The sequence below is a fragment of the Trichoderma evansii genome, assembly GCF_050947405.1.
Source record: "Trichoderma evansii strain SZMC 28006 chromosome Unknown GGI43scaffold_5, whole genome shotgun sequence".
NCBI lineage: Eukaryota > Fungi > Ascomycota > Sordariomycetes > Hypocreales > Hypocreaceae > Trichoderma > Trichoderma evansii.
The window spans coordinates 903,572-923,157 of NW_028145201.1; the positions used below are offsets into that span (position 1 = coordinate 903,572).

A 19,586-nucleotide genomic window follows, 5' to 3' on the forward strand; every position below is an offset into this window, starting at 1 on the left:
CGAAGCCGCCACAGCTCTAGCGACAGCACCAGCACCAGCTCGTCCGAGTCAATTCGTCCTTGGGGCAGCAGCGCAGCGTCGACGTCGCGCGACGATTCGCACAAGAAGAGGAAGAAGCGCAAGCACAGCGCCAGGATGCCTTTCCGACAGCGCATGGCCCGCCATTTTGGCGATTCTGTACGGCATCACTTTTCCTTTTTCCCCTGTTTGATTTCAACTTACAGCTTCTTTTTGATTTTTTTTTTCCCTTGAAAATCAATGACTCCACCTGTTTTTATTTATACATACAAAGCTCAGACCACACCTACACACTATGTACATACATGCTGCAGCAGTAGTGCTAACATCACGTCATTGACAACGATCGACAGCTCTCGCCCGAAAAGCCATTCCTCAGCTACTATGATGTCCTGCTCACCATCGAAGACATGAAGTCGCTCAAGAATGACTGGCTGACCGACAACAACATCGCCTTTTGGGAGGAATATTTGGAGCACGAGACGCTTCCGCGATTCCCCCAGGCCCGCATCATCCTGCTGCGCCCGAGCATGACGTTTCTGCTCATGAAGGAGCCTGATATGCGCCATGTTCGATCTGCGCTGCCCGACTTCAACAAGGTCACCCACGTCTTCCTGCCCATCAACGACAATCGAAATGTTGCCATGGCCGAGGGCGGCAGCCACTGGTCGCTGCTGTTGGTGTCTGTTCTCGACGGCATCGCCTTTCACTACGACTCGCTCGGCGGAGCCAACTACGCCGAGGCGAACCTGGCCACCAGGAAGCTCAGCGAGATTGTCCAGCGACCCATTCGTTTTGTCAACTTGGAGGATTCTCCCCAGCAGGAAAACGGCAGCGACTGCGGCGTCTTTGTCTGCCTTTTGATGCGACACCTGCTCGTCAAGCGCCTCTTGGCGGCTAATGCTCGCGAAAAGGTTTCCATGAGCATGGCTGGAAAAATGGTTGATAGCAATGGCGGCCGAAAAGAGATGCTCCGTATTATTGAAAATCTGCGTAAGGAGGGAGAGCGTCGCCGGTCGTGAGTTTCCCCCCTACTCTTCTCTTTTAACAATGTCTATTCTCTTTTCCTTGATATACGATGGCTAACAGAGCATACAACGAGAAGTGCGAGTCCATTTGCTTCAACCAAGACTCCCCCGCGAATTGAATAGAAAGCTGCTCGCTTCGGCTCTTGGGAAGATTTTGAAAAACTTATGCACCAGTCTGAGAGACAACACGATGAGGGAACTAAGCAGCAGTCACCTATACGACGTAAATCGAAGGACCTGCCTGCCATACCCGATGATCCAGATACGGATGGCTCATATGAAGATGGCTCGAAGGAGGACAACTCAGATGTGGCTACGCAACCTGAACAACCCATGACCAGAGCGAAAGCAGCTGCTGGTAAAGGACAATTGCAGTCTCCGGCATCATCCAAGCGCTCTACATCATCTGAAGAATCTTCTCCGCAGAGTTCGACGAGTCCGAAGAGTCCCAAAAGTTCTCAGACCTCGAGCACTCAGAGCACTCCGAGCCCGATTCGCCGAATGCGCAGGATTGTTCGGCCACCTCGCGATCCCAACAAGCCCACCTGGCTCGAGTTGAAGTTTGCCCACAATAAAGGCGTGAAGCGAACCAGTGGTAACGCCAAGCGACCCGCCAACGCCGCGCCCATCAAGGACCGAGGTCTCAGAGCATCCTTGGAATAGTTTTTCGGCTGGTGCCTGCACAAAATCATACCAAAGAGCGACGGCCGATCTGGCCGCTTAGATTAATCGTGTCTTTGATTTCAGTATTTTTGCCTTCTGTTTATTTTAATATTTCCTTACTCCTTCACCTCAATTGTGTTTTCGCTTTCTATAGCGAGCCTAGTCTTGAGTCTTTTGATGAAAACACTCTTGCATGTTTTGGAGTTGGATAACATATATATGGTATGGGTAATGCGGGGGTGGAGAAGCATACCAAGAAGATTCAAAGGAGAGAAAGCGAAAGAATTTTGATTTGAATGAGCTTGATGCTTGTACACCAGAACGGGTTGTGCTGTGGTTAGCGACGAGATGAGACGAATCAAGGCGAGATGGAACGATACCAAACTTTCTTCTTTTTTGTTTTATTTTTTACTTTATCCTTTTTTATGAGTTATGACCATGGCGGCTTCAGAAGAGGGAAGAGGGCATGGCGCTACAGGACATGGTTTTTGAGGCCTTTAATAGCAATGTCAAGGCCGAGGTCGACTTTTTTTCTTTTACTTTTTCAGGAAGGGATAGGATCGGCCTTTATTTTAAGCATAGCACTTTTTGATAAGCATTGAATTTTTAAGTACTGATCAATAACCTGATTCCATGTTTTATTTAAAACTCCAAACTCCTTGTTATGTTTCCATGCTGTGAATCAATCGCCCAGTTGAACATGGGGTATTTTACAGTCCCTCCCTTGGCACATATATCTAGTGTGCCCACCGTCTTAAATGCCATCAATATATGCCATCCAGCTTGTAATTGGCAATTCCATCCACCATTTATCCTTTATAGATAATCACTCTTTATTCACAAACACCGGGTTCTGCTCCATTGTCGCTGAGATGTATCCTCTCAGCGCAGCCCATCGGTTTGATACCGCTGGTGGTGGTGCCGGCGCTGATCCATTTGAAGAAGAAGCGGGAGCTGCAGCCTTTTCAGTCGATTGGCTACCATTCTGCGGCTGCGCAGGCATGCTCGAAAGCTGCGCCATGCTCACGCCAAACCTCCCCATCTCGGCTTTCAACAGCCTCTCCTTCCTCTTCAGCGCACCCTTTTTGCTGCGCAAGCTCTGATGCCTAATCTTTCCAGACAGAATCTCCGCGGCGCCCTCGCCGTCTGCTAATTCCGGCAGCGCATCGGCCAGGCTGTCGAGGGAGTTTAGCGTCGTGGATTTCTTGTTGCGGCCGCCGCGCTTGAGCGCCTTCTTGGACACGCGGGCGGATGTGGTGGAGGTGACGCGGGAGACGAAAGAGGAGTGCTTGATGGTGCGCTTGTCGCGCTTGGAGGAGAGGAAGGAGTCGGAGGTTGAGGCGTTTTCGCGAAAGGTCTTTTGGGGGGCGAGAGGGTGGATGGAGTTTGTGATGCGGGCGTAGCGGAGCTCGGTGGCGGATGGTTTTTGGGGGGCCTGGAAATTTAAAGTCAGTGAATTGTATAGAGCGGTTTGTGGTTATGGGAGTTATTACCATTTTGACTGAATATCACATGTAATGTGTGACGTTGCTGTTTAAAAAAGAGCTGGTGGTGATGATTTGAGAATGGATGGATATAAAAAGTTTTGGTGGGGACGTTTTTTGCGCTCGGTGAAGAGTGGAGCATGAAGTGCCTTTGACCGACGGTGTGGGTGGGGTAAATTCTGCCGGAGTTGGCTAAGAGGAACTTTGTTGTAAGCAGAACTTATAAACTTCACTTTACGCTTTTTCTTTCACCGTTGCTTTCAGTTGGTTGTATAGTGCAGTGATTATAACAGAAAGAAAATGGATAAGATTGAGCATCTCCGAAGGGAGATTGCGCAGAGGGAGGCTGAGCTGGTTGATTTGCGGGCGCGGCTAGCTGCGGAGGAAAAGTTGAGATGCGCAGAGAGTGAGAAGGGTGAGGATGAGGAGTGGAAGTGGCCGTTGGCAGAGCATGACTATGAGAGGTATAGCAGACAGATGATTGTGCCTAATTTCGGATTACAAGGTATTTATCTCACTTTATCTACTGTCTCTCTGCCTTGTGAATCATAACTAATAGATATTCTTAGGCCAACTCCATGTAAAGCATGCCAAGGTCCTTCTCGTCGGCGCTGGCGGCTTGGGATGTCCTGCAGCAGCGTACCTCGCTGGTGCGGGAGTAGGCACTCTGGGTCTTGTGGATGGAGATGCGGTAGAGGTGTCGAATCTTCATAGACAGGTTGCGCATTCGACGGCGAGGGTTGGTATGATGAAGGTTGATAGCGCGGTGGCGTATCTCAAAGAGTGAGTTTTCTCTTTTCTTCTTGAAAATATGGGTTTTACTGACAATGTATTTTTTTTAACAGGTTGAATCCTACTATTACTTATAATGCTCACGCCACTCATCTCACACCTCAAAACGCCGAGGAAATCGTCGCGCAGTATGATCTTGTCCTCGATTGTACGGACCACCCCACCTCGCGGTATCTCATCTCTGATATCTGCGTTCTTCTCTCCAAGCCTCTCGTCTCTGCCTCTGCCTTTCAAACTTCCGGTCAGCTCATTGTACTCAACAATCCCCCAGGAAAAGGACCCTGCTATCGCTGCGTCTTCCCGAAGCCGCCTCCCCCAGAGAGTGTCGTTGGGTGTGGAGAGGGAGGTATCATAGGACCTGTTGTGGGAACTATGGGCGTGTTGCAAGCACTTGAAGCGATTAAATTACTTGTGAGAGGAGACCATCTGAAGAGCAGCGAATCAAATGGAGAAGTGGAAGAAGTGAAACAGGTTGGCTTGTTGCTTTTCAGTGCCATGGGCGATGTGCCGTTTAGGACGGTCAGGATGAGGGGCAAGAAGAAGGGCTGTTTTGCTTGTTCCGGAGATGATACGGCTTTGACACTCAACGAGCTGAAGACGTCAATGGACTATGTCCAGTTCTGTGGCGTCAACCAGCCAGTCAAGCTGCTACAGCCTGAAGAGCGCATATCTGTTGCAGAGTATGAGCGCATATCACAGGAGCATAAGAGCCACCTTCTTCTCGATGTAAGAGAAAAGGAGCACTTTGGCGTATGCAACATCAAGGGGTCGATTAATGTTCCTATCAGTCGATTTACAGCCCTCCGTGGAGAAGGTTCGGATTTTTCGGATTTAATACCAGGGGACGTTGCCCCTGATGCGCCGATATACATTGTATGTCGCGTGGGCAACGATTCACAGATTGCGGCCAAGAAGCTGAAAGATTTGGGGTTAGATCGCAATGGAGAGCGCTTTGTTGGAGATATTCTAGGTGGGCTAAAGGCATGGAAGGATACTATCGACCCGAGTTTACCATTTATATAGCCTGAGCCATTAGATATAGAGCATCAATTGCGAACAAGAGAGTTTTCTCATTATACATAATACACGTACGAAGTACATCCTACACGTCCACAGTCCCAGCAAAGGGATATGGCTCTTTTTTTTTTTTTTTTTTGCGTCCACCGGATTTTCCGCCATCCCAAAGCATGCTTCCAAAGTTAAAAAGTACAAGAAAGCAAGATTTTTTTTCACGCACCGTATGATTGCTAACCATTGCGCATACCCATTGATTCTTTGTTGAATGTGCTTGTTTTTGCCATCCTATACCCTCGCTTAAAACAAAACAATCTTTGTTTTAAACAAAGGATGCCGACTTCTTCTTGTTAAACGCTCGCTGATCTTTCAGCCACCTTCGGTATCCGGCAACGCTCTGGATCTTTTCGCCGTAGAAATCGGGAACTGAGGAGAATTGTTAGAACGATAGATTACAAGTCATTAATCACATAAGCATACCTGGGTTGCCTGCGCTTGAGTTTGTAGGATCGGCGCGGTGCCTCTTGACACGAGCAAAGAATTCTCCCTCCTTCTGCATCATTTGCGTCTTGAAGCGTCGGTTGATGATATAAAACACCTGGTTGCCCAGCGTCGGTCCCACTAGCCAACCCATGCCAGCACAGGCCATGGTCATGATGCCAAGGGTGAAGAAAGGATCCAGCGGAACCTGCGCAACCAGCGGTTCGGCAAACCCCTCGGCTAAAACGACGGTGCCGACAGCGCCGCCCACCAGGCCCGTGGCCACGGAAAATAGAAGTTGAATACGACGACGGCGAAGACGAAGCTTGAAGAATGAATCCCAGTCGAGGGCCGGTGCAGAAGCTGAGCTTCCGGCTGAGGCGCTGGCTGAGGCGCTAGAGTAGGGCTGAAGACGCAGACGGAGGACCGACGATGACGCTGACGATGTGGGGGAGGCGCTTCGAGTCTTCGTGGCGAGGCTGGCGATGGATGGTCGCGAAGTGCTGGCGCCGGCCAGGCTGTGGTTGGCGCGGGCAAAGGCGCGAGGCTGGGCGCATCCTCTGGCGAGCTGTTGCGGTGGTTGCGCCAGCGAAAATGAAGCTTTAGGACCGCATCGCACGAGGCTGGCTGGCGCTGCTGCGGGGATGCGCAGGCACAGGGTTTTGAGCGAGGATGACATGGTCGCTGGTTTTGAGGCCGACGTGCGAGGGCGCCCAGGGCCAATTGAAGGATTCGACGGCTAGGAGGGCGGAGAGATGGCGATGGCCGAATCGGTGCGTTGTGTTATGCCGCAGGCGATGACGACTGGGTTTTTTTTTCTCTGCTACAGGGTTAATTTTGAGGTTTGAGATGGAGAGTTCTACCCATGCTTGGTGGAGGTCGGTCCGGGTGCTTGCCCCCACCTTGGTGTGCTGAGCTATAGTGGGCTGCGAACAGGCTATAAGGCTACCGGCAGTGCTAGCCCCTCTAAAGCATAGCAGTCCTGGTGCCTATTGAAAAGCCCATGCTTGTTACATAGCTCTAATACAGTATCACCGGCTCCGAACGTGCAGTAGGTTGATAATTCGCACCTGTTTCAGTGGAGGATGGAACTACAGGATTACATTCCATGCCACTCGCTAAATTTTTGATGCAGGGTAATCTTTGGTCCCCTATCTCTCACGTTCGCCGATACGATGGACGATCAAAGGACAGTATTTCACAGCTGTAAATCTTCTCATGCCGGTCGATGCTACGCCGACAAGCGCCAAGCAGACTTCGGAGCTTGATATCGCTTAGTCATCCATGTCTGGCCGACTGACGTCGCGTCTGCCTTTGTCGCCGTCGGGCTTTTTCGGCGCTTGTTCATGTCGCACAACAAACTCATATATCGCACACGACTCACCGAGCTCCAGCCGCGCCTCAACGAGAGGCTCTCCATGACCAGCAGACGCAGACAATGAATAGGCGCGTTGGCTGCCCGAGCGCCTGCTTTCCCCTCCGCAGCGTCATTTCATGATGTTTTTCGATCCGGAATTCTTGGAACGCCGCCTGGCTGGTAGAGGACTGGAGCCGCTCTCTCAAAACGCCGATCCGAAGCGCAAATCAGCCCTTTCAAATCCCATTCAACCTACGAGATCGCGAATCACCATACCTCTCTTCTCGAAGCCTGCAGAATATGTGCCTGGCAGCGGGCCGCCGCTGCGGCCTATATCCTTGCTTCCCACAGGCGACTCCACAGCGTACATCAGCGAGCGTGTCTTGCTTCCTTCTCCTGGACTTGCGGCAAACGGTAGGCCTCTGCCGAAGCGAATGGCCTACTTGATCGGATGGCGCGATCTACGAGCTGCGAGCATGCTGGTCCCTGCAATGCAGGTCCTGGAATACGTTTCCCCACGAACGCTGGAAGAGTTTGAGGCAAAGCTGGAACAGGAGGTGGACGATGAGAAGGAGACACTGCAGAATGAGCTCAAGTCGAACCTAGCGGCGCCGCAGAAGAAGAGAAAGAGGGGACGGCCTCCCGCTCATAGCCAGATAAAGTCTGGCGTTGTAGCGGAGCCCGTAGGAGCTGTGACCCCGACAAAGCCGCGGCACAAGAAGGGCGTTATAAGTCTATCGACTCCCCAAAAGTCTAGGCTGGCTGATTTTGAGTGGCTATCAGATGAAGATGGGAGCCCTTCGCGACAGATAGCTGAGGAACAGTTTCAGAGCTTGCATGGCTTTTTGCCTGACCCTGAGGAAGATAGCAACGTGGTTGGAGACACCAACGACCCTCTTCCCAGAGATCTCGCGTACCCTGTGCGCAATGCTCCACAAGCAAAGCTTATCCGTTGCGATCCTTTAAAACTCGAGCGACCGTCAGCATCGCCTAATCCAGAAGCCGTAAGGATTACGATGCCGGTTTCCGCTGATAGTGGGGTGCGAACATTGGGCACTAATCAGCTCAGCTTACCAGCAGTGGCTTCGTTCGTTGACGAGAGCTATCGGGTCAAGCAGCCTATACGCTTATCTCCATCGTCATCATCATCATCATTACCACCTGAGTCATTACCACCCAAGGTACCAACAGTACAGGTCGTACAGGAACAAGCAGAGAAGCAGAAACCTCCGACCAACCTTGTTGAGGGCGCCAAAGTAGATCAGAAGCCGAAGCAATCGAAGAAGAGACCTAGATCTGAATACGAAAGTGCAAGGAATGAGACCCAAGAGGACAGCGGCTGGGTGGTGGAGAGGATAGAGGATGTTGAATATTACGAGGTCGATGGCCATGGCTTGATGAGATATTTCAGGGTGAGCTGGGAGGGAGACTGGCCGCCAGACCAAAAGAGGACATGGGAACCTGAAGAAAACATCCCGGAGAATCTCGTGCGAAACTTTTTCAAGAATTCACGGCATAAACGAAGAGCGCTGTCCAAACTAGGCACTATTGGCCAGAGCAGCCAGAGTCAAAGCCATCCTAGAGAAAGGGGCAAGTCCTCCAAACAGAGTAGCGGCTCTTCACAGAGCACCCATAAGCAAGGCTCTTCTCTCAAACAAAGCAAACTATCATGGCCCGCCGTCCGTAAGAAGTACAAGAGCGTAAGCGAAGCTTTTGCCGGAGAAGATCAGGATAGCCCCGAGATGATGGACGACGGCTCCGATGATGAGGAAGACGAACTCAGCGGGGGTGGACAAGACGAGTATTTTGTCGTGACGGAAGATGGCGACAATGACTTACATGGCCGGAGTCTTTGGCCAAGCGCTGGGGCTCTTTCAACTGCACTTGGCGTACTCAGGGGGCTGCAATAACTGCTTTATACCCTGCTGCTTTGTGCTTTTCTTTCCTTGTTTTTAAAGACGAAAGCTGAATTAGAAAAAGAATGTATTCGCAAGAGCGTTTATTTGGCATCTATTTATTCACCAATTTCAGTCTTCTCTGCAGAGAAGATACTTACGACGACAATGTTTTTTAATGGCGGGTCCAGTTTCTTTTCAATTTTAGCCCATTGGAGATTTTGATTGGAGCCTCTTTTTACCCCCTTTCATGCATGAAAAGTGGTTACGGCGCAGGACTGTTTTTTTTTTTTTTTTTTTTTTTTTCATCGATACTTTTATTTGATGGCGTGGTGCTAGGGAAATGGATCACAAGGTTTTGAGACCATTGGAGTTTTAGAATCAAGGGCATTTTATATGCAAAAAAGAGTAATTGAGAATTTCTTACCTGGCAGAATAAAGCATTGTGATTGTCTTTATATATTTACATTCGGGTTCATTTTGCTCCGCGTCTTACCTTGACTCCATTAAAATATGAGGGATTCATCCGAACCGAAGTGCGCTTTATACCGACAGAGAGGCACATGATACTACAGATTCTTGGCATATAGTTCAATTGGATCTCAACTTGCTGGTGCTTTTTAGCGCGGGTATAACTGTTAGATACTAAAGTGATATAAAGGAGAAGAGAAATGCCGCCATTCCATAACGCAAATAGCAATTTTAAAGGCACCTCTGAATAAATAAGAAATGCGCAAATAGCAACCCGTTTCGATGTCAAATATCTATCCACCCCGATACCTTCCTTAATAGAAAGAACTTAATAGAAAGAAATAAGAAAGAAAGAAAGAAAGAAAAAAGAAAAGTAATCCCAATTACCGCTGGCCCTAAGTCAGCCACCAAAATTCGAAAGCAACGCAAACTTCATTACCATTCGTCTCAACTCCACCCCTGCCTCAAACTCCAAGAAGAAGAAAGAAAGAAAGAAAGAAAAGAGGTCACGGTACAACTCCCGCCCCTACCACCCTGATTTTCGAATTCTTGAGATAATTCTTTATCACAGTAGCCACAGGTGTCTTCTTGATATCTCGACATCCCATCTCACACCCCTTTTCACATTTGGGCACCGCACCTAGACCAAGACCCTGCTCAGCGGCCTTCTTACGACGATGCCTCGCTAACATGCCGTACTGCTCCCACGTGCGAATATTAATCTCGCCGCGATTCAGAAAGTACTCGTCCCAACGCTCTGCCCAATCCGGTTCATGGAGGGTGTTTGCCATGAGCAGCTTCGTGTCGTCCTCGTCGCTCATGCTCCAGCTCCATTTGCGGCGCGTTATAGTGATATTGCTTCCGATTATTTTATAATCCGTATCTTTGTGATTCTCAAGATCGTAGAGGAGGTTTTCGACTTCGTCTTCCTCAATGTCATGTTGTAAAGCAAGGCGTTTCTGTAAGGAGAGCCGTGTTGGACCTTGTTGATCGGCCACCTTCTCAGGATGAGTAGGTGGGAAGTTATACGGATGTGTATCCCAATATCTCTCAAGATCATCTTCAGGGAGGTATTTGATTACACCACAAGGCGATTTATCGATTTGGCCGCTTATCTGCGTTACGTCGGGGACGATGACCTTGAACATGCCCTTCTCACCGCAATATTGGTAGATATCGGAGACTTTGCGTCTCCATATGAGTTCATCGACTCTTCTTGCTTGCCAGAGAGATGTAAATTCGATGCATAGCGAGTCGTTTGCCGCATCACGCTCGACACGAACGATATGCTGAAGCCCAATTTTGTTAATAAAATACCAGATGTAGTCACTGGGGAACCCTTTCAATAGGAGCGACCGACTGTATCTTTGCGATACAATCTCTTGGTCTACCCAGGATAAGCCGAAAGAAGCAGTTGAAACAAGCCACGCGTGTGCATTATATCTGTCGGAATTTTCATCTTCATAGATGAGAGGCGTAGTTTGAATTGTGCGAATAAAGTCTGCAGCCGGTATTGGATGTAAGAACTCCACCATCACCGTCTTTGTGGCATTATTGGTGATGGGTAGGGTATTAAGAGGCGTGATGTTGACAATCTGTCCGTGGGTCTGGATGCCTCTGACGATCTGAGGCAGTTTTGCGCCTGGCGGCAAGTTTCCGAGTATGACTCGGCGGCTTTGCGCTGCTGCGGAAGTCTTTGTCGGAGAGGATGCATATAGCCGTCGACCAAAGAGGTTTATAAAATCAGAGTGGAAGTCTAGACGAATCTCAGCATCAGGCGTCTCAATTCTTGTGGCAGCTTCCTGTGGGCCGTGGATGAAAGGATCGATTTCGGGAGATGTTGTGTTCTGAGTCACAGGAGACTGGCAGTCTGGAGTATCGAGATTCGTGAGATCTGTTAAATCGTTATCGGAAGGAGTGCAGTCTAATAGAAGATCGGATAAACCGTCCTCTGTCCTTGCTTCCTCGGAGACTGTGGGGATGCTCAACGCAGGCGATGCTGGAGTTATCCAGGGCGAGGTCTGTCATACCGTCTGGTTAATAAACCTGTATTATAGAGTGAAGCCCTGGAGGATAAATCTTTCTTACATTTTTCATCTTGCAAAGGCTTGAGGGGTTCTTCACGCCCTCCATCATGGCGATGCTTCCCGTGAGAATATGCTGAACACCAACGAGAGAGCTACCTAGAGTGCAAACAGCAAGAAGTAAGCTGGTCTCTGTCTCTTCTTCTGGTAGATCTTGGAGTCTGGATTCGAGTTTTTTCTACAGAGGAAAATAAAATTAGTCTCGGGTGTATATGGAAGCTGACATGTGTAAGTGAGGAATCATAGCATGAGGGTAGCTCACTGCTTCAAATAGTGTGAGCTGGAGCTGGTGAAGTTGTTTGCACAAAACATCTTCGATATCTTGGAAGACTGTGAGGCACTCAGCCTGGTTCTTATGGTTTTCAAGGTAATCATTTTGAACAAGATTGCTGCGATTGCTCTCAATGGCGCTGTTTGTTGAATTTCCGAGGCACCAATCTGAAGCAGTGATGAAGGATTCGCCATCAGAAATCTCTTCTATGCTAGGCTCATTCAAGGTTACACAGTGGGTGTTTGGTCCAAAGAGCTCGGTGTTACTGCCATGCTCTTCAGGTTGCACAAGATCCAGGCCAAGGTTCTCACGGCAAACAGACTTTGGTGGAGATGACCATGGGCTGATTAACTGGTCTGTAGTTGGAGCATCCATTGCAACAAAATTTCAGAAAAATCACTTGTTGCAGCATTGAACGAGGAAGAGATGATGAACGCGCAGAAGAAAAGCGAAAGAAGAAGTAGAGGTTGAAGCTATGTTAAAATTGCAGTAATAACTGAAGCTGAGCAGGTGCAACGGCCTGAGGCGGTGAGTTGCATTGGAGTTGATGGAGAGTTGATCTGGTGCACGCACTGCTATCATGGAATGAGCTGATTGAACGCATTTGGCAACATGTCCCATCTGCAACACGAAATTATAGAGCAAACGGCAGCCCAAGATGGCAATCAATCACGAACGAATGTTCACTCTCCATCTTGGAAAGTTAGGGCAAGGGATGCTGCATCTGCATAGTAGTATAACACAGATAATACTTCACTCTACCTAAGACGACGACAACATAACAGGACAACATACTGCAACTGATGCAGTCGTAAATGAAAAGAGAAAATACTCATCGACGCCTCTACTTTGCAGCTAGTGGTGTTTATTGAACAAACTAAAACACATGATGGAATCAATTTGGGGCTGCCCTCCATTCAATTCGTATTACGAAAAAGAAAGACAGTCACTTTTTCATATCTGCATCTACCGATTGCAATGCCGATAAATTACGAATGAATTGAAATTATTTTCTCATATGTGTCATATCGCGGCATCATACCGCCGCAAGTCAAAAGTTCATCGGATGTCGGCGAGGCTGATGAAAATTACGTAGCGTCACAGAGAATAATCAACCATTTCCCTTTTGAGAAGGTTTGTGCGAGTTGTCGCTGTGTCAGCAAGCTGAAGTAAAAAAAGCGCCGCGGTAAGGCTGCTGCAACCCTGGGGCAAATCTGTCAGATGTCGGCTTTGCCATCCGCCATTACAAAACAACGTCATAGTGCTTAATGCTTAATCCTCATGCCCAGAAACAGATCCAAGCGCTAAAACATGTGCTGCAATGGGATGGGCTTAAGAAGGGAGAGGCGAGGCAAAAGCATCCGGATCAAGGGATCGATCTCAGATGCCGCACAGATTCGGAGAATAAGCGCATCTGGAAGGCATCATAGGCTATGCTAGAAGAAACAAAAAAATCCAAGAACGCGCTGGAAAAAAAAGTGTCCCGCGATGGATTGCCGGACTTGGCTGCTGTTGGTCGGTTTAGCCTATCAGATGTGCCAGCGATGAGACAGGGATACGAATTGATCCAGACCACGATGGAGCTGCGGGAGTAGCCCAGCGAGCCCCTTGCCGAGCCAAATCCGAAAAAGTATCGTCAAGTACTGCCCGGAGATGTGGATTTGCTGTGTCATTTTGTACTAATCCGCATTATGGAAGAATGGGAGCTGCTGTTGCTCCGGATAATTGAGGTTGGTTGTGCTTTGGGGTTGACGGGAGCTGGCGGATGCACCTTGTACGTAACAGAAATCAAAGTTGAGTTAAGCCCGGGGGGTCACGATGCGAGGGTGAGATGCTGATTCAGGAAAGGATTTTTTGCACGCATGAGGGGTTGGAGCACGCAAGCTGGGATATTGAGTCTTTTACAGCATTCTAAAATTATATGCGGTGCTGCAATTGGTGGTTACATAACACCTGCAATTACTATGGTGTAATGTCTGGGTGCAGTGATGACAATGGCATCTTGAGCCTCAGGGGATACATGCGGGTTACATTCCTCAGTTCCCCACCGCTAGACGACACAAACCCAAAAAGCCAGCTCCCGCCAAAAGCTTGAGCCAAGACAGCGGGTGGGCCAGCAGCGGCTACAGGGGGTCATGCAGCGGGCTCAGGGCCTGCCACCACCGGCTAGCGGTGCGTTTACCAACTAAAGACCTCTGGAGGACGCCAATTCGCGGGAATAGAGTCCACTCTTTGCGGTGTTGTTGTAGATTTGATGTACCGAGTACCATTTACGCTGCTCGATTATTCACCAGTATAGCGCCCAATTCACCTACAATAGTGCCCGAATCCACTATATCTCGCTGACACAGCAGTCGTTGCGATAGGCTCGGGGTACACGCCGGGTACGCTCGGGGTACAACCCGCCATGCCAGTCGCTAGCCCGGCCCTTTTTTCTCCAATTCAATTCTATGCAGCGCAAATGCGGATCTCCGCGGCGCGCTTGGTCGCTGAGTCTCGCCTTTACTCGTTCTGTTTCGTCATCTGCCGGCTTCTGGGCTTCTTTTTTGGTTCTGATGGAGATTTTTTCTTGACGTCTCCTTTCGGCCCTGTATTCTGTAACCGAGACCCGGCTTCGTATATTATGCCGTTGATCTCACCAGGCTTGGGCATGTCCTGATGGCCAGCATCACTCACACCCGCGCTCTATATCTAGACCGACTCTGCATAGCTGGCTGAGCTGAGCTTTCTCTATATATCCATACGAGCTCGCCACCTGCTCTCTCCGCATTACCACCTTGTTTATATCGGCTATTTCCCCCCATTGGTCAAAGTCGGCGAGGGTAAAATCAAATCGAGTCGAATCCAACGGTAGCAGTGCTCAGTCACAACCGCCATCGTCATGCCTATCCATCACACCTGGAACTTCAACATTGACCGGTTTCTCAACCCATTCGTCCCTCCGCCGCCATGGAAACACATCCCATATCCGGTGTCCTACTGGTTTGGATACCGCAAAACTAAGCCCCAGGAGCAGGGCAACTTGATGCCCATCTTCTGGGCCTTTCTGGGCATCTTTGGCGCCATTGCCATGATTGAAGCTGTCAGCAAACATGTAGCCTCTTTCGCGCCTCACCACGTGCCCAATATCGTGGGCAGTTTTGTAAGTTTCACTCTTTTCATGTGTTCCCAAACGAACAGTTTCACTAATTGCGCATTTAGGGTGCTGCCGCTGTGCTCGAGTTCTACGCCATCGAGTCGCCCCTGGCCCAGCCGCGAAACGCCATCATAGGACAAGTCCTCGCCGCCGTCATCGGATGCGGTGTGGGCAAGCTCTTCCTCCTCAGCGACAATTTCGAAGAAATCAAGTGGCTTGGCGGTGCTCTTGCCTGTGCCTCAGCTACTGCAGTCATGGCACTGACCAAGACCGTGCACCCCCCTGCTGGTGCGACGGCTCTGTTGGCTGTGGTTGATCCGACTCTCATCCAGGTCGGATGGTTCCTGATTCCCGTCATGTTGCTGGGCTGCACTCTGATGCTCGGTGCGGCCATGCTCGTCAACAACCTTGAACGCCGCTTTCCTGTTTACTGGTGGACTCCCGAAGATTTACACACGCCCAATTCCATCTTTCGCCGTCGACACTCCAAGAAGAAGGCTGCTGAAGCTGTCGCGGACGAGTCCAAGCCGGAAGAATCAAGCGAGAGATATGTCTCAGACCTGGAAGCCTCTGCCGATAAAGAAAACGAGAGGGAAGACCTTGAACACGCTGCCGACATCATTATCAAACCAGGACACGTTGTCGTACCCGAGCACGTCTATCTTACACAAGAAGAACAGCAATTCCTGGAAACGCTATGCAAACGACTCTAAGCGAGCACCATGTCTATCTATACTGTATATCACAATCTATCCATCATATCGGCGTCATATTGGAGGCATTTGGTGCATTTTTTTTATTTATTTTTCTTAGCCGGCGGATAGCGCACATTGAGCATTCGACATGGTATACTTTGTTTTAATACGCGGCATACATTTACACGGGTTGCATAATTATAATCTACAGTGGATAGAACTACGAGATACCATTTTTACTAAAAGTATAATACATGAACTTTATTTACTCTCTCGCCTTTGATTTTGCTTTGCCTTGCTTTTGCCTTGCTTTTGCCTTGCTTTTGCCTTGCTTTTGCCTTTTGATATAGCGGTCTATGCGTCACAACCGATCGCCAAAACTCTCCCCGCCAACATCTACAGTTCAAGCTAAAAACTCAGCCACCTCATTAACATCCAACCGCATATGTGTTGCCAGTACTTTGTTGGTAAAATATATGCAAATTAGACAATTTGGCTTCTGACATTACCAGGGTTGGCTGTTGCAGGATCCAATCGTATCATCAAAGGAGTTCATCAGGCGTAATTATGGCGCCTGAAATCAGCCAAAGCAACGCTGCCTGCTGTAGCCCGTCTGAGTCACCCCGGTGAGCAACACCGCGTCCAATAGGACTCAGCCTCAGCCTCAGCCCACAGATGCATATGCATGACTAGCACAAAGCCATGAAGATGTACTAGTCTTCTACGATATGCCAACTATATACATGTGCGTATATAGAGAGAGGGGTTGCTGCATCTATTTACCCCTCAATCCTCGTTTCTTTCATTTCTTTTACACGCAGCTTGCCTCTTTCCTCAGGGTATAACATAGCTGCAAATCATCATGGCGGCGATCGAAGGTCAAACAGAGGAGCTGCCGTGGTTCCTGAGGACTTCGTATCCCGTCCTCTTCCCCTCACACGAAGCTCTGTTCAAGTCTTATGCCGAATATGACAGCTTCCTTATCAATGAGCTGCGGGCTTTACATAGGGTCGTGTCGCTAGAGTCCCTGCAAGACTCTATGGACGGCGTGACTTTGACTGCTGAAGAGAAGGAGTCACAACGAAAAGTTCGGAGAAATGACGACGAAAAGTTTTTCAATCTCATGTTCACGGATAATATGGATGTTGCTTTTCGCTCTACTAAGAGCCCAGTGGTTGACCTCTTTTACGAGCTAGAGGATGTCATTTCTGGCCCGCGCCTGCAGGAACTTCTTGAAGCTGCATGGGCTGAACAGCCACTAGTCACCTTGAAAATCATCTTCAATGCACGATCTATACACTTGGGCAAAAGCGCTAAAAACGTCTTCTACCGCGCCGCTGGATGGCTGGCGGAGAATCACCCGCTTACACTTGTCGGCAACCTGCGGTGGCTGAGCCGGCCGGTCATCGAGAAGAAGGTGAGAAAGGAGGGCGAGAAGGACTCTGACGAAGGATTTGTCAAGGTAGAGAAGCGGGATGGGATTGAGAATGCCGTGGATCGATATGATGTTCAATACGGTGTTTCTCATGGCTATTGGAAGGATTTGCTCAACGTTCTGGCCTTGGCAGCGGAGAAGAAGCTAAAGGTGCTGGAAGATCCGAGAGACGTATTGAACGTGGAGGACAAGGCCATCAAGGGGGCGTTTATACGTCGAAGACGACGGAAACAGAATGCCACAGGTGCCAAAAGCAGGAATAGAACGACGCCAAAACGAATTGCAAAGGCAAAGAGGGGAAAGGTCGAAAAGAAACCTGAAAAGATCGAGCACGCCCTGGAAGAAAAGACCGTACAGGTTGGAAATCCAGACTTGGCCAAGCATGCGGCACGGGACGCTCGACACGAGGCTCTCATGAAGCTATTTGATGCCGACGCCTGTTACCGAACGCTGCATATTACAGTGGCTCGACTCTTCGCTGAGCAGCTTCATTCTGACTTGGAAGCCCTTCGAAGCTCCGATTCCAAGGCCAAGAGAGGCATTTCGCTCTGTGCGAAATGGGCGCCTTCGCATGGCAACTTCCACGACAGGCATACCTGCATCATCAGCTCCATCGCCGAAATCTTGTACCCTCGAGAGTCTCTCGGCAGCGCCGTCTCTGCCTCGACTGGCCGCGAAGTATATCTCCGCCATGCCCGCGAGCAATATCGCAAAGATGTGTCCTCCCTGAGAAAGTATCTCGAGGTCGTAGAGCTAAACATCAACGCCAACGCGTTTGACAAGATCAAGTATGACCGCGTGCCGTCCATCGCGATGAATAACTATACGAATCTCTTCGTCAGAAAGGACTTGGACCACTTCCGTGAATACATCAACAAAGTCGCTGAAGGGAAAGCCAAGATTTCCGGCGCTGTTTTGATGCCTTCTACGCTGGTGAAGCTTGCATCTGGCCACGGACAGTATGCCAATAGAGACTTGGAGCAGTTGACTGGGGAAGAACTGATCGACCTCAGTGTCAAGGAGATTGAGGCGAAGGCTGTAGATGGCCAGTGGAAGGCTCTTGTTCAGCGGATAAAGGATTCTGGCACCCTGTCGTCTTGCATCGCAGTATGCGACGTCTCCGGAAGTATGACCCTCCCCACATTCAAGGACGGCACGACACCCATGGACTCTGCAATTGGCCTCTCACTTTTAATCGCTGAAGTAACGGAGCCTCCATTCGGTGGCAAGTTCATCTCGTTCAGTGCGAGTCCCGAACTGATATCCATTGATGCGACAGAGCCACTGCATAAGAAGATTGAAAAGATTAAAGAAACAAGTTGGGGGTATAACACAAACTTTGTTGCCGTTTTCGAAAAACTCATCCTTCCTTGGGCTATTGAGAATAATGTAAAGCAGGAGGACATGGTGAAGCGCGTATTTGTATTTAGCGACATGCAATTTGACGAGGCGCAAGGAAATGGGAAGGTAGGTCTTTGGTCTAGGAATTCTCACTGGAGAATCGAGGAAAGTTACGAGAACAATGGCTATGAGGTGCCCGAGCTCGTATTTTGGAACCTTGCGGGTGGAAGAAATGACACTGCGCCGAAGCCTGTGCTGGGAAGAAGAAAGGGCGCAGCTTTGGTGGGTGGATATTCGCAGGCCATGTTGAAGATGTTTATGGAGGATGGAATGTTTGATGAAGAGGATGAGGACGAGGACGAGGAAGACAAGGAGGAGGACGACGAAGGAGGCAAGGAAGAGAGTTCCGAAAAGGTGTCGAAGAAGAAGAAGGAGAAGATCAATCCCTTGGGTATGGTGAAGAAGGCAATTTCGCATAAAGGATATGCCATGTTGGAGGTTTTAGATTGAGTAGTGTAGACATTATGTTAATAAAAAGGATTATCTTAATCTCGAACAAACCATGCAAGGTGCTTGTACTCTGAATAAAGGACAGGCAGCTACGCTTTAAAGCCAAACAGTGAAAAAAAATATTATTTCCCCCAAAATATAATCAAAATCAAAATTAAAAATTGTGCATCTTTAGTAAAATGATTATGATGTTATTTCAAGAAAAATGCAAAAAGAAAGGTTTGGGGCCAAACCGTGGATTGAACACGGGACCTCTTGCAGTTGAGTTGGTAACCCAAAGCAAGAATCATACCACTAGACCATTTGGCCGATCATTTGATATGATCAGCTTTGTCAAAAAAGACTTATAAATGACTACTCCGATAACAGCATTAGCGTATGAGCTAAGGACAGGGCATCAGCCACCACATACAAATATTGTTTTCTCTATTATTTTTGCTCTTGGTGAGGAAAGACTGCAAACATTTATTAATTGAATTCTTAATGTCCTTCTTTTATCAATATTTTTGATTCTAGATTTACTAGTCCTATTGAGATTGTATATGCGCTTGTTTTGCGATATTACAGTCAAAATTTGGCTACCTTCTAGGGTAGATAGAGAACTAATACTGGGAGCATTAGGACGCATATTGGAATAAAATCTGCCGGTATTAGGGATTATAAGATTTAAAAAGAATGTGATATTTGGTCAATTATGTTGTATTATATATCCCATTTAAAGTCAGGCAATTCATATAGCAATTGTAGGCCCACTGGGTGGATTTGCTTGAGAGCCAAGTTCGATATCAGAAGCATGTGATTATAACAGCTTGGATATAGCGCATACTTTACAATCCAATATCCAGATGCACACTCATTTTTATTTCTCTATATCCTATTTTATTACCCTCATTCGTAAGCAGCTTCCATTTA

The 19,586-nt window shown here is 48.7% G+C and overlaps 8 protein-coding genes and 1 non-coding gene across 9 annotated transcripts; 5 read left to right on the forward strand and 4 right to left on the reverse strand.

The window, feature by feature from the left end:
• Window positions 1–135: 135 nt before the first annotated feature.
• Window positions 136–1,709, forward strand: GGI43DRAFT_421627 (uncharacterized protein; the record flags this gene model as incomplete). The annotated part of the gene is made up of 3 exons (XM_083207988.1): window positions 136–177; window positions 372–1,011; window positions 1,174–1,709. The coding sequence occupies 3 exons, from the start codon at window positions 136–138 to the stop codon at window positions 1,707–1,709; spliced, it is 1,218 nt and encodes a 405-aa protein (XP_083062704.1).
• Window positions 1,710–2,343: 634 nt separating this feature from the next.
• Window positions 2,344–3,333, reverse strand: GGI43DRAFT_399766 (ribosome biogenesis protein SLX9-domain-containing protein). Its single transcript, XM_083205381.1, has 2 exons — window positions 3,203–3,333; window positions 2,344–3,144 (listed from the first exon to the last, which is right to left on the reverse strand). The coding sequence occupies exons 1-2, from the start codon at window positions 3,203–3,205 to the stop codon at window positions 2,536–2,538; spliced, it is 612 nt and encodes a 203-aa protein (XP_083062705.1). The 5' UTR covers window positions 3,206–3,333; the 3' UTR covers window positions 2,344–2,535.
• A 160-nt stretch (window positions 3,334–3,493) lies between these two features.
• GGI43DRAFT_421629 (uncharacterized protein) lies at window positions 3,494–5,008 on the forward strand (the record flags this gene model as incomplete). The annotated part of the gene is made up of 3 exons (XM_083207989.1): window positions 3,494–3,698; window positions 3,763–3,976; window positions 4,039–5,008. 3 exons carry the CDS (start codon window positions 3,494–3,496, stop codon window positions 5,006–5,008), a joined length of 1,389 nt encoding a protein of 462 aa, XP_083062706.1.
• A 313-nt stretch (window positions 5,009–5,321) lies between these two features.
• On the reverse strand, window positions 5,322–6,158 carry GGI43DRAFT_381851 (presequence translocated-associated motor subunit PAM17; the record flags this gene model as incomplete). Its single annotated transcript, XM_083203174.1, has 2 exons — window positions 5,322–5,425; window positions 5,480–6,158. 2 exons carry the CDS (start codon window positions 6,156–6,158, stop codon window positions 5,322–5,324), a joined length of 783 nt encoding a protein of 260 aa, XP_083062707.1.
• Window positions 6,159–6,383: 225 nt separating this feature from the next.
• On the forward strand, window positions 6,384–9,058 carry GGI43DRAFT_312652 (chromo domain-containing protein). Its single transcript, XM_083201719.1, has one exon. It carries the CDS (start codon window positions 6,974–6,976, stop codon window positions 8,744–8,746), a length of 1,773 nt encoding a protein of 590 aa, XP_083062708.1. The 5' UTR covers window positions 6,384–6,973; the 3' UTR covers window positions 8,747–9,058.
• A 650-nt stretch (window positions 9,059–9,708) lies between these two features.
• Window positions 9,709–11,932, reverse strand: GGI43DRAFT_432790 (uncharacterized protein; the record flags this gene model as incomplete). The annotated part of the gene is made up of 3 exons (XM_083209640.1): window positions 9,709–11,223; window positions 11,291–11,447; window positions 11,511–11,932. The coding sequence occupies 3 exons, from the start codon at window positions 11,930–11,932 to the stop codon at window positions 9,709–9,711; spliced, it is 2,094 nt and encodes a 697-aa protein (XP_083062709.1).
• Window positions 11,933–14,045: 2,113 nt separating this feature from the next.
• On the forward strand, window positions 14,046–15,656 carry GGI43DRAFT_399770 (HPP family-domain-containing protein). Its single transcript, XM_083205382.1, has 2 exons — window positions 14,046–14,699; window positions 14,759–15,656. Exons 1-2 carry the CDS (start codon window positions 14,439–14,441, stop codon window positions 15,404–15,406), a joined length of 909 nt encoding a protein of 302 aa, XP_083062710.1. The 5' UTR covers window positions 14,046–14,438; the 3' UTR covers window positions 15,407–15,656.
• A 293-nt stretch (window positions 15,657–15,949) lies between these two features.
• Window positions 15,950–18,713, forward strand: GGI43DRAFT_399771 (DUF2828 domain-containing protein). Its single transcript, XM_083205383.1, has one exon. The coding sequence runs from the start codon at window positions 16,251–16,253 to the stop codon at window positions 18,672–18,674; it is 2,424 nt and encodes an 807-aa protein (XP_083062711.1). The 5' UTR covers window positions 15,950–16,250; the 3' UTR covers window positions 18,675–18,713.
• Window positions 18,714–18,898: 185 nt separating this feature from the next.
• Window positions 18,899–18,983, reverse strand: GGI43DRAFT_t80. Its single transcript has one exon. It is a non-coding gene; the product is annotated as a tRNA-Pro (tRNA).
• Between the last annotated feature and the right edge of the window lie 603 nt (window positions 18,984–19,586).

What these genes read in the sequence shown, in the direction of transcription:
- GGI43DRAFT_312652 (XM_083201719.1), top strand. Translation starts at nt 6,974, where the DNA reads ATGATGTTTTTCGATCCGGAATTCTTGGAACGCCGCCTGGCTGGTAGA.
- GGI43DRAFT_399770 (XM_083205382.1), top strand. Translation starts at nt 14,439, where the DNA reads ATGCCTATCCATCACACCTGGAACTTCAACATTGACCGGTTTCTCAAC. An exon ending in CCAATATCGTGGGCAGTTTT is followed by an intron (nt 14,700 to 14,758) that starts GTAAGTTTCACT and finishes TTGCGCATTTAG; the next exon opens with GGTGCTGCCGCTGTGCTCGA.
- GGI43DRAFT_399771 (XM_083205383.1), top strand. Translation starts at nt 16,251, where the DNA reads ATGGCGGCGATCGAAGGTCAAACAGAGGAGCTGCCGTGGTTCCTGAGG.